Source organism: Plecotus auritus, assembly GCF_963455305.1.
Source record: "Plecotus auritus genome assembly, chromosome: 11".
NCBI lineage: Eukaryota > Metazoa > Chordata > Mammalia > Chiroptera > Vespertilionidae > Plecotus > Plecotus auritus.
Window position 1 is genome coordinate 29,936,801 of NC_137777.1, and position 18,313 is coordinate 29,955,113.

At 40.1% G+C, this 18,313-nt stretch overlaps 1 protein-coding gene across 1 annotated transcript; it reads left to right on the plus strand.

Moving 5' to 3' along the window:
* Positions 1-538: 538 nt before the first annotated feature.
* On the plus strand, positions 539-7,931 carry MRPL15 (mitochondrial ribosomal protein L15). Its single transcript, XM_080646871.1, has 5 exons — positions 539-700; positions 1,528-1,682; positions 2,264-2,429; positions 6,081-6,204; positions 6,697-7,931. Exons 1-5 carry the CDS (start codon positions 593-595, stop codon positions 7,032-7,034), a joined length of 891 nt encoding a protein of 296 aa, XP_080502997.1. The 5' UTR covers positions 539-592; the 3' UTR covers positions 7,035-7,931.
* The last annotated feature ends 10,382 nt before the right edge of the window (positions 7,932-18,313 follow it).

Consider the following 18,313-nt stretch of genomic DNA (forward strand, 5'->3'; position numbering starts at 1 on the left):
ATAGATGCTTACGGAAGAGAACGCTTAGTTTGAATCTTATTCCCAGTCTGGTATTAGCCAGGCATTTAATAGCCGGACCCCGAGTCTTTCACTTAAATTAAAAAACAACATTAAAAACATATAAAAATGACCAAAAATATTAAAAACATACAATTGTCCGTACCTATTTGCACATATTCAGTTTTATTTTCTTATCTTACCATATGTGATTACCCAAGCTCAAAGCTAATCATTTAGAAGAGCGTTATTTTATTCCAGACTCCAGGCTGAGCTCAGAGTAGACTCCCTCCAAAAGGACTACCAGACCGAACACCAACTCCAAGATTCTCTAACGACAGCGTATTTAGTGGGTGGCGGAAGAGGACCTAAGGAAAAAGTCCGATCTTAAGGATCGAACTCTCAACATAGGATCACATGTCCACGCCCCCACCCCCAAAAGGCGGACTCCAGGTTCAAGGCGCGACGGGGGCGGACAGCTCAGCGGACGCTGCAGTACGACAGAGGCGGGGCCACGGCCGTAAAGCGGCGCCCTGAGGTCACGTGGGCGCGGAGGTGGCTGAGGGCACCTGTGCTGGTTCGCGGCCGCCGGGTCATGGCTGGTCCGGTGCGAGGCGGTGGGGCGAGGGCTCTGGACTTGATCCGGGCCCTGCCCCGCGTGAGTCTGGCCAACCTAAGGCCGAATCCAGGCTCCAAGAAACCGGTAAATGGCTGGTGACGGTGCGGGGAAGCGCTGCGGGACGGGGCGAGAGAGCGGCCTTTCCCTGCGGGTCGTGCTGGTAGAGAAGGGCGCTGGGATGAACCTAGGGTGCCGAGCCCCTGTAATCCTTCATTGCTTAGAGGAAAGCCTTCCCACGTGGTCCCGACTCTTCATAAGGTTTACATTTAAAAGCATAATTACGTGGATTAGGGAGGAGGAGCGAAGTCTCGAGAACTGCAAAAATGATTGCTTTATTCAGAATTGGATTTAAAATGAAGTGCTTTTCCAATATATTTTGGTCTTCATGGGAAAGATTTGAATTGATTTGTTACATTAAATGTCTTTTTTGAAAACCACTGAATACAGCTCTGAATAGTTCTTAGTTGACACTGTCATTTCGAAAATCAATACTTTTGTGAGGTGACAGGAAATAGTATTATCTTTATAAGTTAGCCTTTAAGTAAAATAATATAGGTAACAATGATGTATTTACAATTAATTGCCATATAAATTTTCTTGAACATCCTGTATCATTGTTTGTTGTGGATGTTTAATTCCAGGCTTTTTTCAATGCCAGTTTGTCATAGAATCCTTATCCCCGTTGCATCCTGGGGTCGTTGCCTTTGAAACACAGCTTGGACTTGAGAAGAATCAGCTGCACTTCAGAAGCAAAGATACTGCTTTAGAGTGTGTAGACATTAGAGCAGCTAGAATTGTAGCTAGTACTGGTTGGTTGGATGAGTAAATGGCATACAAAATGTACAGTGAAAAGGTAAAATAAAAATTTTAAAAATGCATCTGTGGATTATAAAACTCTTTTTTCATGTTAGGAAAGACGACCAAGAGGTCGGAGAAGAGGTAGAAAATGTGGCCGAGGCCATAAAGGAGAACGGCAGAGGGGGACCCGGCCCCGGCTGGGCTTCGAGGGAGGCCAGACCCCGTTTTACCTCCGAATCCCCAAATATGGGTTTAATGAAGGACATAGGTAAGGTGCCTTCTGCTTTGTAAAATAAAAATCCCTAATTTTCACGGAGAATCACTAAAAAAAATAGCTTGGTAGAAATGTAAATTCACTTTGAAACCAACTTTTGCTATTGTTTCTCTGAACCATTTTTGGTCATGAAATTTAGCCTGAATTAGTAGGAAAAAAACCCCAGACGTTGCACTCAGACCTGCAAAAATGGAGATGATAATGCCTGCTTTTGTGGTTGTTCAGAGGCTTAGCAAAATATATATAAACATGTGGCCCATAGTAATAACCCAATAATTAATGCATAATTCAGATAATGGGTTACATTTTCCACAAAGTTATTTATTTGTGTAAATGAGTGAAATAAATGTTTAGAGAGGTAAATTATTTTTAGTGAAAAAAAGAAAGTACTAGTTTTGTTTCATTACCAAAAATCAAGCAATACTACATATTTTTGTTTTATTCAGGAGGGTTTTATTTTGTTAAACCATCTGAATTGATAGAGGAAAAACAGGACAGAGCTTTGAGTTGATATGAAGAACTTACAAAAGATAAGTTTGACTGAGTTTTTCAATTGTTGCTTTCTTGTTTTGTAGCTTCAGACGTCAATATCAGCCTTTGAGTCTCAACAGACTGCAGTATCTAATTGATTTGGGTCGAGTTGATCCTACTCAACCTATTGACTTAACCCAGCTTGTCAATGGAAGAGGTGTGACCATTCAACCATTTAAAAGGGATTATGGTGTCCAGCTGGTAGAGGAGGTAAATCTGGATTCGATTTATTTTGGAGTTACATAGGAGACTATTTCTGATTTCCATTTAATCAACACTTTGCCTTCTTTTTTTTAATATTTTATTGATTTTTTACAGAGAGGAAGGGAGAGGGATAGAGAGTTAGAAACATTGATGAGAGAGAAACATTGATCAGCCGCCTCCTGCACACTCCCTACTGGGGATGTGTCCGAAACCAAGGTACATGCCCTTGACCAGAATCGAACCTGGGACCCTTCAGTCTGCAGGCCGAGGCTCTATCCACCAAGCCAAACCAGTTAGGGCAACACTTTGCCTTCTTTTATTTTTATCCTTTTGAGTTGTCATAACCAGTATGTAGTAGTGATTTAGAAAGCCAGCATTTTTTATTGAGGGACCCCTGTTCCTGGGATGTTCTGTGTATCCATCCATTTGGCTTGCTCCGTCACTTCCTTTGGTTCTCTGTTCAGATGTCATCATACCAGGAAGATCTTTCTTGGCATTCTTTCATGAGGGAGCACTCACACATCCCACCTCACCCCCTTGTACGTTATTAATCAACTACTCCTGTTTCTTATATATATGTCAGTAACATAGCTGTGTCCACTAGAGGGAAGCATTTGTTTAAGGAAAAACCTTTTAAGATTTTTTTGAAAAAGTAAACCTTATGGATAAAAGCATCCTATATAATAAACGGCTAATATGCAAATTGACCAAACAGCAGAATGACTGGTCGCTATGATGCACACTGACTGCCAGGGGGCAGACGCTCAATGCAGGCACTGCCCCCTGGTGGTCAGTGCGCTCCCACAGAAGGAGCACTGCCCAGCCAGAAGCTGGGCTCATGGCTGACTAGTGCAGCAGCGCTGGCAGGAGCCTCTCCCACCTCCACGGCAGCGCTAAGGCAGTTGGACATCCCCTGAGGGCTCCTGGACTGTGAGAGGGTGCAGGCCAGGCTGAGGGACCCCCCCGAGTGTACGAATTTCGTGCACCGGGCCTCTAGTTCCAAATAAAATGATTTGAAAAGAGAATACCAAATACATGATTAAGCTTCAGTATTCTACTCCGAGTGTAATTAACCTGTGGAAAAATCCATGACCTCATCAGCCATTAAACTGCAAATCCCTACAGCTTTTAAGCATGTGTCTATTAATCTAGCAGAAATCCGAAAACTGCACCAGTGCAGTGGTTGAATAAGCACAATTACACATCATTTACAGCTTTGTAAATTGTTTGACCTTCAGATTTGCAATAGATAGTAGCTATTAAGACTCTTGTTAACCTTCAGCACAAAAATACCAGTTTGGGAATACATGTTCTAAAGCAGCGGTCGCCAACCTTTCGGTCCTCACAGACCACCAGTGGTCCACGGACTGCCGGTTGGCGACCACTGCTCTAAAGCAGCAATTTTCAACCTTTTTCATCTCATGGCACACATAACTAATTACTGAAATTCTGTTGCACACTGAAAAATACATTTTTTGCTGCTCTGACACACAAAAAAAAATAGGTATAATTTTGATTCATTCACAATGGACAGATAATGTATTGGCTGTTGTTATTTTTTAATTTAACAATCTAAGGAAAAAGAGGTCAGTGCCCCTAACTAAATAGTTAGGTATTGCATGTTTTAAAAATTCTTGAGGCACACTAGTGTGCCATAGCACACTGGTTAAAAATCACTGTTCTAAAGGAAAAGCAAAAAAAACCCTAACTGATAACAAAGATATGCCTAAAAATGCTTTATATATCACTGAAAACAATGGAGCTAACCAGCCTTGGGCAAACTACGGCCAGATCCGGCTGTTCTATCCGGTTCTCTTGCTCTCCCCTCTGCTTCTTTACTTTGAATTTATATTAGTTCACACAAACACTCCATCCATGCTTTTGTTCCGGCCCTCCGGTCCAGTTTAAGAACCCATTGTGGCCCTCGAGTCAAAAAGTTTGCCCACCCCTGAGCTAACCCCAATGTCCAAGGATAGGGAAATGGTTCAGCACTTACAGCATAGTAATAAAGAATCACAAATAATATGTTAAAATGTTAGTTTACTGAGTCAAAGATGCCAGTGATTATACAAATGCAGACCAGAACTATACATGGAAAGAATGTGAGAAAATATGTCTTGAAATTGATGGAATATTCTTGAAATATATTAAACATTTATAATTAAGGAAAGGAACTTGATTGGGAGCCAGCTTATTTCAACCACACCAAATTAGCTAAATATTTTTGTCACCACCAAAAGAAAGGTAATGCTACCATATTTTTATTTTTGTCAGAATGTTTTGAAATTAAAGTAAAATATAGAATATCCTAACTAAAGTGGCCCAAAACAGAGCTTTAAAGTTTTAGTACTGCATTTTTTAGTGTTGACCATTCTCAGGAAAGATAGACTATTATTATTATCATCAGTTTAGAGACTATAGTAAAATCAGTAGTGAATCAAAGTAAATTTCTGTTGTCCCCTTTTGCCTTTTTCCCTGGAGGGGGCTGACCCCTCCAAAGCTCAGATATGGTTGTCAGATCTTTTGTTCTTTTGCTGGTTCCAGCCCACTCATCCCCCTCATTAACCATCTCTTGGCCTCTTGCCTATTTAGGAGTAAGGAAGTTAAGTTTTTATATCATACTAGTGGCCCGGTGCATGGATTCGTGCACAGTGAAAGGAAATTAATTAGAAGTTGGCCATTGGGGTGGCACGGTCCGGACACGCCCTGGAGCCAACCTCCTGTGGTCCCTCCCTGGCTGGCTGCACCTGGGGTGGCACCAAGGCTCAAAGGGCATCTGCAGAATGAGCAGGGTCCCTCCGGCAGGTGGGGTTCTTCGGCCTGGCCTGTGGGGATCAGGCCGAAAGTGGCTCTCTGACATCCCCCGAGGTGTCCTGGAGTGGGAGAGGGCACTCTGCAAAGTTGCTGTCACTTGGCAGCTCCTTGAGCGTCTGCCCCCTGGTCGTCAGTGTTTGTCATACTGGCTGGTTGCTTAGCTTTTTAATAAATAGATGGCATAGTGTGGTTCAGAACACAGACACTTGTGACTAAGCTCCTGGATTAACCCTAGCTTTGTGATCTTGGGCAAGTTACTTCTCTGCTTCAGTGTACTGATCTATGACATTGGTTTAGCAGTAATTCTGTCATAGAGTTGTTAGGATTTTTAATACAGTCTATAATTAATGAAGTACTGGGAATGAGTAGTTATATTGGTGTCTACTAAATACATCAAATGAAAATATAGTCATCCCCACTTACAGGAAATGAAAATTGGTAAGACAAGATGATGTTGTTGATAGGGTGTCAAAGCAGAGGTATTTAAAGTAGGAATGACTAAAAAAATAAAATTAAAAAATAGGAAATGGCCTATCGGGTGTCGTTCAGTTGATTAAGTATTATCCCATGCACTGAGAAGTTACCGGTTCAATTCCTGGTCAGGACACATGTCTGGGTTGCAGGCTGGATCTCTGATGGGGGGCGTGCAGGAGGCAGCCCGTCGATGTTTCTCTCTCTCCCTCTCTCTCTCTAAAGTCAATAAGAACATATATATTTTTTTAAAGTAGGAATGACTGTTACGTTGTAGGCATTTTGGAGGAGAAAATACTATAAAAAGGAAGCTTGCCATATTAACTTTTATTCAAAATATCTACTAACAGACTTTGTTTTGACATGTTATAGGGTGCTGACATCTTTAAGGCAAAAATTAATATTGAAGTACAGTTGGCTTCAGAGCTAGCCATTGCTGCAATTGAAAAAAATGGTGGTGTTGTTACTACAGCCTTCTATGATCCAAGAAGTCTAGGTAAGCTTGTTCTGCAGTCATTTTCTTCTCTTCCTCTTTGTCTAATCCTGGCTGGCGTATGAGGATTTTAAAAATCCTCATGGTTATTTGACTTGCAGTTCAGGCACCTTGGTTTTCTCATTTAGGATTTATTAGTGGTGTGGCTAGTGAGGCTCCATCTTCTTCTAATTACTTGAGCCAGTGTATCATAAAGAGGTTTAGTTTTTGTTTTTAGACATGAGGCTTAAATATGATGTTGCCTTTGTGTAAGACATTCATTATTCGTTGTTAACCCAGGAATAACTTTGATTTTTAAGATGCAAACTTTTGAAAATGAAGTGTTTCCATTTGCTTACTACGTAAGACAAGCGTATTTATAAAACAAGTTCTTAGAATTAAGTTCTGATCTTAGTAATATTTAAAATTTAATAATGAAAATAATTATTAAAGAAGATCATTATGCATATAGCCAATATTTGCATATTTCTTTTTTTATTTAAATATGTTTTTTAGAAATTCTATGCAAACCTGTTCCATTCTTTCTGCGGGGACAACCCATCCCAAAAAGAATGCTTCCACCTGAAGCCTTGGTCCCGTATTACACTGATGCAAAGAATCGTGGTTACCTGGCGGATCCTGCCAAATTTCCTGAAGCAAGACTGGAACTTGCCAAGAAGTATGGTTATATTTTACCTGATATCACTAAAGATGAACTCTTCAAAATGCTTAGTACTCGAAAGGATCCAAGGCAGATTTTCTTTGGTCTTGCTCCTGGATGGGTGGTGAATATGGCAGATAAGAAAATTTTAAAACCTACAGATGAGAATCTGCTCAAGTATTATAGCTCATGAATTCCCTTCCAAGAAAGCAGAGTTGTAAGAGTACTGGAAAAGGGAATGAAACATACATATTTCTCCTTGCATTTTCTTAATTTGTGATTCTCCAGATGCCCTTTTTTTTAAATGTTTTCGGCATGATCATATCTTTTTTTTTTAATCTAAAATTAAAATGTTCTAAACTAGGACTGCATAGAGGAACTGAAATGGCATGGGTTCTGTCCAAAGATACAAACGCCCTGGTGGTCTGCCAAAGGAAGATTATAATATTTAGAATATTTCTCGATTTTTTTCATGATCTTTTCATCTAGGTCTTACTATAATTGTAAATCAGAATGAACTTGCAAGTGGGATGGAATTTGCAGGCCTGCTCGGTCATGGTTAGAACTAGTGAGCTGATGCCCCCCTCTTAATCAGTAGCCCTGAAGAAGCCCTGCCACCCAGGGTTAAAATGGTAAGCCTCCAACTCAAGGAGATTACGATATGGGATGTGAGTTTAAGGTTTAAGACTGGTGAATGGCATCTAAATAGTGTATTTGTTATCGAAATTGAAACAAAAATTCCAAGTGAATTTTCTTAAGTGATGCATAGACAATTCAGGAATAAGTTACTAATGTTTTTTTCTGGAAGAAAGTAAGTGTTCTAATTCTTATTAATATGCATTTACTTATTTCATAGATATTGGAGATCTCTGTCTTTCAGTCATTTTAAATGATGTTGAAAAATTGTTCAGTGAGATTATAAGCCATAAAAACAATTGGTAATGTGAAAATTAAACACAGTTAATTAATGTGAAAGATTCAGCAGTCAGTAAGCTTATTTAGGTTTTCAAAGATATGTTATATCTACCACAGTAGAAGTAAAATGATTCCCAGCTCTGTATTTTCTTAAAATAAAAAATTTAAAAATCTACATGATGCAATATTTTGTTTTGTTAACTTATTTACGTCATATACTACTGACCTGAGATTCAATTTATAAAGTAATTTATGTACCAATAATGTATCTCAGTTTTTATTCAAGATTATATAGTTTGGCTTGTTATTAAACTATTCCTTAATACAGAACTTGGGAGAATCACTACTAAGACTATCTTCTAGGATAGCTACCTAGAAAATTTAAAAACATGTTTTTATTTTTCAGAGACCCCAAGTGACAGAGTTGGGGTGTTTGAATTAGTTTTGGCTCCATTGATAGGAACCCCAAATCACAGCTGCTTGAATGAGATAAAGTACAGAGAGCAGTTCAGAGCTGATTGCTGGCTCTGCTCCACAAAGTCTCAGAGTCCGTGGCTTCTCCCTGTTTAGCTTTCTCATCTCTAGAGTGAGATGCATATCTTCATGATCCAAATAGAAATCAACAAGGAGTCAGCTTTTCCTAAGGAAGATGATAAAGATGCTACTTTGGACTGAGGAAAACTTCAACATCAATCTATTTGCATAGATATGAACTGCCTTAAATGTAAACACATCTTGTTCTGTATTCTGGCATAAAGTAGCTTAACTGAAAACCCAGGTTTGGCTGCCAGCCACAATGAAAGCCAGACTCCTGAGATAGGTGCTTGTGAGAAAGGAAAGAGGTTTATTCAAGTGACAGCAACCTGAGAAGATGGAGGATTCTTGTCCCAAAGTCCATCTCCCTACCTCAGTGCAGGCAGAGGTATTTATAGGGAAGGAGCGAGAAAGCAGAACAAAGAATTCAAGGGGAGAGGGTTGAAAAGTTCTCTTATGTGCAGGCCAGCACAGTCTGTTCTGATAAGGATAGTGTAGTGTGCATCCTCCTGGTTTTTGTTTGAAGGTCAACAAATCTTCCAGAGCTGGAATGCCTGAAGGTCGGCGTCTGTATCTTCTGAAGTTAGTTCCTAGGATTCTTATACACACATGTTGTTTATCTATAAGCTACATATAAGAGTCAGCAGTTACAGAAATAATGTCAAAAGAATGGTGGGTGGGTTACAGTTCCCCACTGTTAGAGGTAAGTTATTGCCTTGATTTATTTTTGCTGCTGGAGGTTTTCCTTTTGTGATTCAGTTTACAATTGTCATTTTGGAGGGGCTGGTATTGCTTCAACACGGAAGTTCTTAATTGGAAATGAGAGAGGAAGTTAGGTCAAGGTAGATTACACGGGCAATAGTCCTCTAGTCTCAGAATGTACTTTTCAGGGATCTTAGGTTCCCTTCCTCCTCCCCCTCCAAGCAGAATGATTCAGCTACCCCGAGCTACAGTTAAAGATGGGAAAGGAGACAGGCAAACACCAGAGTTGCTTAATTGCTGTCTTAGGTAGTCTGTAGGTGTAAGGAAATTGTGATAGAATGACAAAGGGAAGAATGAAAACAGGAAGCAGATGTCTGGTGACTTGGAATGCTCCATAGCACTTACTCACTGAGCATGGGCTTAGTCACAAACAGCTGTATCCTGGTCTTAATATTATAATTGTGCAGGCAATTCTCAGCCAAAACAGGCACATTCCACAGAATCTGTACATTTTGTTTTATAAAGGCAATCCTTAAGTTGCTGTATAGCAGGGAGATTCAAGTTTGTTTTAATTATGTAACAACACTGGACCCTAAGGTGCTGCTTGTACTGCTGGTCATTTACAAGGATAATGAGGGAGAGAACACAAGTGTAGACAGTAGCTTTATCTTGTTCACATCACTTGAAAGTCTGTATAAAAGCAAGAAACTTTCAATCTAGATCGAAGTCCTTTCCTGGTGTGTGGCTTCAGTCTGTTTTCAGTGTGCATGGTCTGTTTGTGTCCAAAACCAGAAAAGTTTGAGCTGCTGATAAACATTTAAAAAGATTCTTTAACACCTGAGAAATAATTACTAGGGATTTCCTGTTTATTGAGTTCCTGGGTTTATTTAATGTTACTCTGTTCTTTGGGAAATGGAGTGGCTACTCAGTAGTAGAGAAAATATCAGATAACAGCAGTGCAACCAAATTTAGTTTGTGTTAGAGAATAAGGTGTGCTCTCTAAAGTTAGTATAAATCCCAGAATGGCTGTGTCTCTAGATGCTTTGCTGGAGAAACAGTGTGATGGAAGTAGCTCAGCCTTAGATGTCATAAACCTGGATTTTTCCAGGCTATGAAAGTAGGTGAATGACCTTGGGCATTTACCCGCTGTGCGCCCAGTTGTCTCCTGTGAGGTGGGGATGATATCTGCCTCGTCCTGTAGTTGGGGGCTCAGCGATGCCTGTGGAGAGGCATCAAGCATAGAGAACCAGTTTGCAGAGCTGTCCAGAGTGATTTACTTGGGCTTAGGTCCTAATACTAGTGGTGTGATTTTGTCACATTATTTAAGCTCTCTGTGCCTCAGTTTCACCATTTGAAAATTAGGGATAATGATAGATCCTAATGCATATGGTTTTGATGAGGATTGAAAAAAGTCAGGTTTTGTAAGCACTCACCAGAACACCTGGCACATAACAGTGCCTGTGTAAGTGTCTTTATTTTTGAGTTGTAATAGTTCCTTACATATTCAAGATACTAACCTTTACTACATATATGATTTGCAAGTGTTTCCTTACATTCTGTGGGTTGTCTTTTTCACTTTTTTTTTTTATAGTGTTTTTTGATGCAGAAAAGTTTTAATTTGTATGGAACCCCAAAAGACCCTGAATAGGCACAGCAATCTTGAGAAAGGACAGAGTGGGAGATACCATATGCCCCAAAACAACCAATCCAATTTCAAACTATACTATAAAGCTGCAATAACTAAAACAGTATGGTACTGGTATAAAGACAGATTAATTGATTGGTAGAATAAAATAGAGCACCCAGAAAGAATTCCTTGCTTACAATTAATCTACGATGAAGGAGACAATGATATACAATAGAGTAAAGGCAGTCTCTTTAATAAGTGGTAATGGGACCCTAGCCTCTTTGACTCAGTGGTTAGAGCATTATTCCATGGACTGACGGGTCATGGGTTCGATTCCAGTCAAGGGCATGTACCTCAATTACAGGTTCGATCCCCAGCCCTGGTCAAGGCAACCAATCGATGTGACTTTATCACATTGATATTTCTCTCGGTGTGTCTTTTCCCCTCTCTAAAAAATCAATGGAAAAATACTCTCCAGTGAGGATTAACAACAACAAAAAAACAAACAAAAAAATGTGGTGATGGGAAACTGGACAGATACATGCAAAAAAAGAAATTACCCTCTTTCTTATACCATATACAAAGATAAACTCAAAGACTTAACTAAGACTGGAAATCATAAAAGTCCTGCAAGGAAAATATAGGCAGTAAACTCTGGCATTGCTCTTAGAAATCTTTTTGGATATACCTCCTTGGGCATGGGAAACAAAGGAAAAATTACATAAATGGTACATTAAACTAAAAAGCTTCTGCATAGTGAAGAAAACCATCAACAAAATTAAAGACAACCTACTATATGGGAGAAGATACTCTCAAATGATACTTCACATAAGGTGCTAATATCCAAAATATATAAAGAACTCATACAACCTAACACCCAAAAACCAACCAATCCAATTTAAAAATTGTGCAGAGGACCTGAATAGACGTTTGTTTCTCCAAAGAGGACATAAAGGTGGCCAATAGATATATAAAAAGATGCTCAATATTACAAATCACAAGGGAAATGCAAATTAAACCATAATGAAATATCACTTCACACTTGTTAGAGTAGCTATTATCAGTAAATCATCAAATAAAAAGTGCTGGTGAGGATGTGGAGAAAAGGGAACCCTCATACATTGGTTGCTAGGATTATGAATTGGTGCAACCGACAAGAAAAACAGTATAGAAATTGCTCAAAAAATTAAAAGAGCTACCATACGACCCCGAATTGTTACTTCTGTGTATTTAAAAGTCAAAAAGATATATGCACCCCAATGTTCATTGCAGTAATATTTACAATAGTCAAGGCATGTGCTCCCTAGCCATCTAAAATTAGGCAAGACTGCCACCTAGTGACCAAATGTGCAAATTTCTTAGGGAATTTCTAGGTTTGATCTTAGTCCGACTTAATTAGGGTCATTAATCATGATTTATACATTCAACAAACATGAAGTGCTTATACACCAAAAAGTGCTGGGTAATGGAGATAATAAAATCAGAAAGACAGAGTTCTGCCCTGCAGGTGCACACACCCAGTAGATGGAATCAGATAACTAACTAAATAAAGGAATAATTAAATTACCCTGTGGTAAATACTATATGTAACCTACTCCCAACACAGATCCACCTTTACTTTTAAAGGCATTGGAACAGGAGTTGAGCATGGCAAACCCAAGTCCTTCATTGGTTGTAGTTGGTGACAAAAAGAAGAAGAAGAAAGGAAATCAAATCCAAAGTAGCAACATGACTTTTACATTTATTTTCATTTAACTCTCAGAAACACTATAAAGTTGTTTAGAAGTCAACTTTACTAAGTTTCCTAAACTTACAGTATCTCCTTGCATCTTAAGGGTAAAGCATATACACTGAGTGGCCAGATTATTATGATCTCTGAACGTATAATAATCTGGCCACTCAGTGTATACACACACACACACACACACACACACACACACACACACACACACACACACACACACACACACACACACACACATATTTTTAGAGTCCCGGTGCATGAATTAGTGCATAGGTGGGGTCCGGCCAGCCTGGCCAGGGGGAGGGGACATGGGCTGTTGGCCGATCTGCCTGCTGGTTGAATTAACTCCTGGTTAAGGGGACAATTTGCATATTAGCCTTTTATTATATAGGATATACACTGAGTGGCCAGATTATTATGCATTCAGAGATCATAATAATCTGGCCATTTACTGTATAACAAACTCTTGCTTTTTGAGAGTATATATTATACATACATATTTGAAAGTTATCAGCGAACTGTTTAAGAAAGAGACACCCCAGAAGCTAGTACACTCACAAGCTAGTGTTAAATGTGGTGGCAAAGTGGTCTACAACTCAGCTTGGGTTTTGGATAGATGATCCTGTACTTCCGGAGTCAGCTGCTTACCCAGGAGGGCTGGTAAAGCTCGAAGCCTCAACAGCTTTCCCTGCACAATGGCAAGAGCAGTAACACCTTCACTGGGCTATGGTGCTGAGTATGAGAGAGAAGATAAAGAATTCATTTAGCCAGTGCTGGGCGAAGTGAAGGTCCAATAAGCATGAACACTCACTATCCTTATGAGGAAATTATATGGACCACTTGACGACAGTCTCTAATGACACAGACTTCTTTCCTTATGCATCAGGATCTTGGAGTAAACACTACTTGGGTTTGTGTCCCTGCCACTGTTATGGCCAAAGGTAAGTCATTTTGTACCCACCTGCTCTCTCTCACCTGGAAGATTCATCTCCCTGTGCCAGCCACTAGGGAGACAAAAATAAGACCAGGGAAATGTTGCTTGTGGAATTGCTGTAACAGTAAGGCAGTGGGCAAAAAAGTAAGTGGGCGTATTTTTGGATGTTGTAGTTACAAAAGTTAAGGGCTGAGCAATGAAAGGAAATGTATTGAGGGCAATTTGTTTTTCTGCAATTAGTCATTTAACATCATTTGTTTGTTAAAATTAAGATATTGCCCCTTGTAGAAAAGGAGTTTGACTTACGAATTTTTAACATTTAAAAAGATCTATACATATAATTACAACTTACTAATTCTATTTGGACAACCGTACTTGTAGGTAAACTCATTGAAATTCCATGAACCCATGAATATGGGGGCTTGTTAGTAATGCAGAATCAGCTGCTGAATAAGGATTTGTATTTTAACAAGAACCCCAGATAATTTCCGTGCACATTCAAGTTTGAGAAGCCTGAGACAAGTTACAGTGCTTGCATACTGCAGTACCACACCCTGAACACTAAGAGGAGCCATTTCATCAAATTTCCTATAGTACTTTTAAGGGTGCATTTTGAACCACCGCTGTTAAATGATTTTTTTGCAATCAAATTTTTTCCCATTGGAATAACATTTTGTTCTTTAAATGAAGAGAAAATAAAGGTAATACAAAAATGTATGATACACAAGTTGTAATTAATGAATGGTGTGGAAAAGAAATGTTTTTAAATTTCTCTTTTAAAGTCTAAAACATTTAGAAAGATTAAAAATTATTATTTTAAAACCCAGGAATATATTTGAAAATGATATATTTGTATTATAGGTTGGGATGGAGCTACAATAAAAAAATAAGTAAATTAAATGGAAAATTTTTGCTTTAAACCATGGATGTGTGTGTATAATTTATTTTAAGAAGTGCACTCATTAAAGAAATATAAAAAAATATAAAAACAAGGATGGCGTCATTTCATAATGATATAAATAAACTACGATGAACCTTAATCCATTAAACCTCATCATCAAAGACATCTAGCCAAGGCCATCTGCTAAGAATGAACTTCCTGCTTCTTTCCTTTAGAATAAACAAAAATATATAAATTGAGACTTCAGGCTTACCAGCTACAGGGAACTGTAAGGCTCCGCCAAATGACAAAAGAGAACTTACAACAGCTTGTTGCTCTGCACTCCTGGGCCACACAGCCTTTCCCATGGGCCACACTTCTCTGGCTTCTCAAGTCCCCAATCTTTTTATGTAGTAGCTCCTTGTAGCACTTTTATCTTCTCCACCTCCAGGTTTTCGGATCCGGCTCTTTGGAGAGAGTTTTCCAGCGTGTGTTGGGCCTAAATGTACTTGGAGAACTAAAGGAATCTTTTCTGTGGCACCGGTTTATCAGCTCGTCCTCCTTCAGATAGCATGGATATTCATCACTTAGATTACGGTTGTAAGACGCACATGACTATAGATGGATGAAGCAACCCCATAGAGAAATGAGAAATTCAGAGAAGTAGGTCATAGTGTACAGAATCTGCACAGCCTTACTGGTGGTGAAATAATAATGAAAGAATTCAGTGTTGGGGAGAATGTGTAGAACTGGGTTCTCGAGGACACCATTGTTGGGAATGTATTTTGGTTCAGCCTTTTAGAGTTCAGCTTGGTAGTAGTTGCCCCAATAAAAAATACTCATATTTTTTGGCTCAAAGCCATATTCTAAGCTAGAAATGGTGTTCTAACCCTAGAAACCCAACAAACTGGCCTGCAAATGCAGAGAGAAGGCCAGTGTGCCTGCCACTTGGGTCTATGGTATTTATTCTCATAGATCAAGCCAAAGAGAACAAAACTTTGGTCCATGTAGCCAATGAGTTGTCAAATCAAGATTTCAAAACATTCTTCATATATCTCCCTTAGAAATATTAAATTGCACCAAAAGCAAATGTGGTAGAAAGGGACTGATGGCATTTAAAGGTTAAAAATGTCTTATAGTTTTTCAAAAGGATTGTGAAATAGAGGTTTTTCCAGTTGGGCAGAGTGCCCGTCAGCCAGCTGGCCCACATTGCCTCCCGCCCACTCTCTGGTTACTCCCACAGGTGGAACTGGAAGAGGGTGTCCTGGTCCTCATTCCACCTCATATTCTGGGAGCTCCTCCACAGCGAAACCTTTCCTGTCTCCCACGGAGCTCGCACAGGGAGAGGAAGGTGTGTTAGGTGTCATGGTCCGAAATAGAATTCAGCGCTCCAGGTCCTATCATAACACAAAACCAATGAGGCTGCTTGGGGTCCCCAAGGACACTACATAATAACAGCCAAGTTGAAATAATTAGAGATGAAAAAAAGGGGGGGGGGAACATTTTTTAGTCACTTGCACTGAGCCATAAAGAATGCCTCCACTTGCTGCGACTCCTTGGCGCTGGTCTGAAGCCTAGCTATGTGGTTATGTATGTTAAGTGTCATCAAGATCTCAGGCTTCCAGGCAGAACTAAAGAAAAATCGTTTCGCTTATCCTCCCGGATACCCCCCTACATTACAAATGTCTTTGCAAAACCTGCAAATGGTAGAGTAGTTCAGCTCATTTTACCTTGTTTTCCAGGTACCCTGCTCAGTCTACAAAACGAATCTAAAAAGGCACAACTTTATGAAACACTCATAATTTACTACAAGTATTTGTTAAAAGCAAAACCAAATAACTGACACATATTGAGTGCTGACAATGTGCAGGCCTAGGTCTAAGTTCTTTATAGTGTAAGTCAACGCAAGCCTCACCGCAGTCTCGTGGGGGCTGATAGAAATGACGTTCACGGGTTCTGAGACACTGCTCTCCCACGTGCATCTTGAATGAATGATGACTGCCTGCTGGAGTCGTCATCCTGTCTTCCTGATGGCATAAGAGGATACCCATAGGCCTTCCTGTTTCAGGCAACAAACCCCTTGAGGATCATCTGGAAAAGACTATGACTGTGTTCTGAAAGCTTCTTGATACCTCTGGCAAGACCAAGAAAGCAGAAGCACTAGACCTTGGACAAGGGGTGTCCAAAGTTTGATGAAAGTCCAGGAGAAAAGAGTGGAGCCATCTTTGAGGAGACGCTGCCCAGTGACTATGATAGTTCAGAGAACAGCAGCCACTGTGTGTTGACCTGTGGACAACAATGACCCAGCTGACAAGCCAGTAGGGAAGGGTGGGCTCTGAATTGAGAAAGATCTAGAAGTATCATAACTAATTTATTTTTATGTATGAGTGACACGATAAAACCTGTATTTAACTAGATCTAATAAGGGTTTTTTATGGCATATAAAATAAAAAATTGAAGTGATAGGACTGTGTCATAGTTTAATTGGCAGTGTTTTTTCTTTTCTTTTCCTAGTGGCTCATAAAATACCAATATATCTTGCTACTGAAAATATTTTAGACTTGTTTTGAAATATGGCATTTAAAAATATTTTTATTGATTTCAGAGAGGAAGGGAAAGGGAGAGAGAGATTGAAACATCAATGATGAGAGAGAATTATTGATCGGCTGCCTCCTGCACGCCCCACATTGGGGATCTAACCCGCAACCCGGCCCGAGCATGTGCCCTGGGAATCGAACCCACTGGTTCACAGATCGACGTTCAACAACTGAGCCATGCTGGTTGGCAAAATATGGCATTTTAAAAGGTTGATTTTACAGATGAGGAATTGAAGCACAGAGAGGTTAAACAATTTGCTCAAGGTTGCACAGGTAGTTGGTGATAGGATACCAACCAAACAGGCTGCTTCGAGGGCATGTACTCTGAGCTATGAGGCGTGTGCTCAGGATCCACCTTGGTCTTCCGTGCTGTGATTTTGGCTGGCCTTCTCCTTTGCCTTGCCTTTGTTCCTGCCCATTTTCTGAACCCAGTTTCCAGCTTCCCCAGATAGCCTGAGAAGTTTAGTGCAGGCTTTTCTGTTTCAATCAGCCAGGTCAGTTTCTTTTGCTGACGAAATCATCAAATGATTGCTGCCATAGGTTTCACCAGGAGTGACTGTGCCTATGAGGGGTCTTTGCTTGGTTGTGAATGAATGAGCTCTGTGGGCATGGGCAGTAAGAACCCTGGAGGGGAGGGGGGGACAACATGGGATCCTATGCTTTAGTTTTCTTTTTCTTAAGCTCTGCAATCTTGATGACACCATTGGGCCTTCCATATTTGCCATTGAAATGAAATCCATGCCTTTTCTATACGTTTTCTTCCGATGTACATTGATACCATTTCCTTAAATAAGCGAGTGCTGCTGGGTAGTTGTAAAAATTAATGCCATCACAATACTTGGACTGGATTACTTGCCTTTAGAGCACTTTGAGTTTTCCTCTGTAGTAATTTAGACACTTCTAAGTTTATTGTTTATAATTATTTGTTTGATATCTGCCTTCCCCATTATGCTATGTTTATGGGGCAGGGATCTGGGCTGTTTTATGACTGGTACTAGATAAGTGCTCAGAAATCATCTTAAAATATATTTTATTGATTTTTTACAGAGAGGAAGGGAGAGGGATAGAGAGTTAGAAACATCAATGAGAGAGAAACATCGATCAGCTGCCTCCTGCACACCCCCTACTGGGGACGTGCCCGCAACCAAGGTACATGCCCTTGACCGGAATCGAACCTGGGACCCTTCAGTCCGCAGGCCGACGCTCTACCCACTGAGCCAAACCAGCTAGGGCGCTCAGAAATCATCTTAATGCCTTCACATTTTTAGAGCCTGGGGGCCTCAGGGATCCTCTGATTATATCCTGTTTGCTTACAGATGAGGGAGCAGGCTGAGGTCCGGTGAGACGCTGTACCTTGTTCTTTGTCACAGAGGAGGGGCGGTCGGCTCTGGGACCCAGATTGCTTCACTCTCAGGTCTTAGTTCTGTCCTCCAGGCCTTGCTTTCTGTTTGGGTCCCATTGTATATGTCCTTCCTGAATATTCTATAGAGAAGAAGTCAGTGCCAGTTTATTATACCCAAACAAATGTGTTTGGAAATG

Bases quoted from the DNA above. Each gene is read 5' to 3' on its own strand.
- MRPL15 (XM_080646871.1), top strand. From the start codon at position 593: ATGGCTGGTCCGGTGCGAGGCGGTGGGGCGAGGGCTCTGGACTTGATC. The intron at 701-1,527 runs GTAAATGGCTGG...TTTTCATGTTAG, and splicing joins ATCCAGGCTCCAAGAAACCG to GAAAGACGACCAAGAGGTCG. The intron at 2,430-6,080 runs GTAAATCTGGAT...GACATGTTATAG, and splicing joins GTGTCCAGCTGGTAGAGGAG to GGTGCTGACATCTTTAAGGC.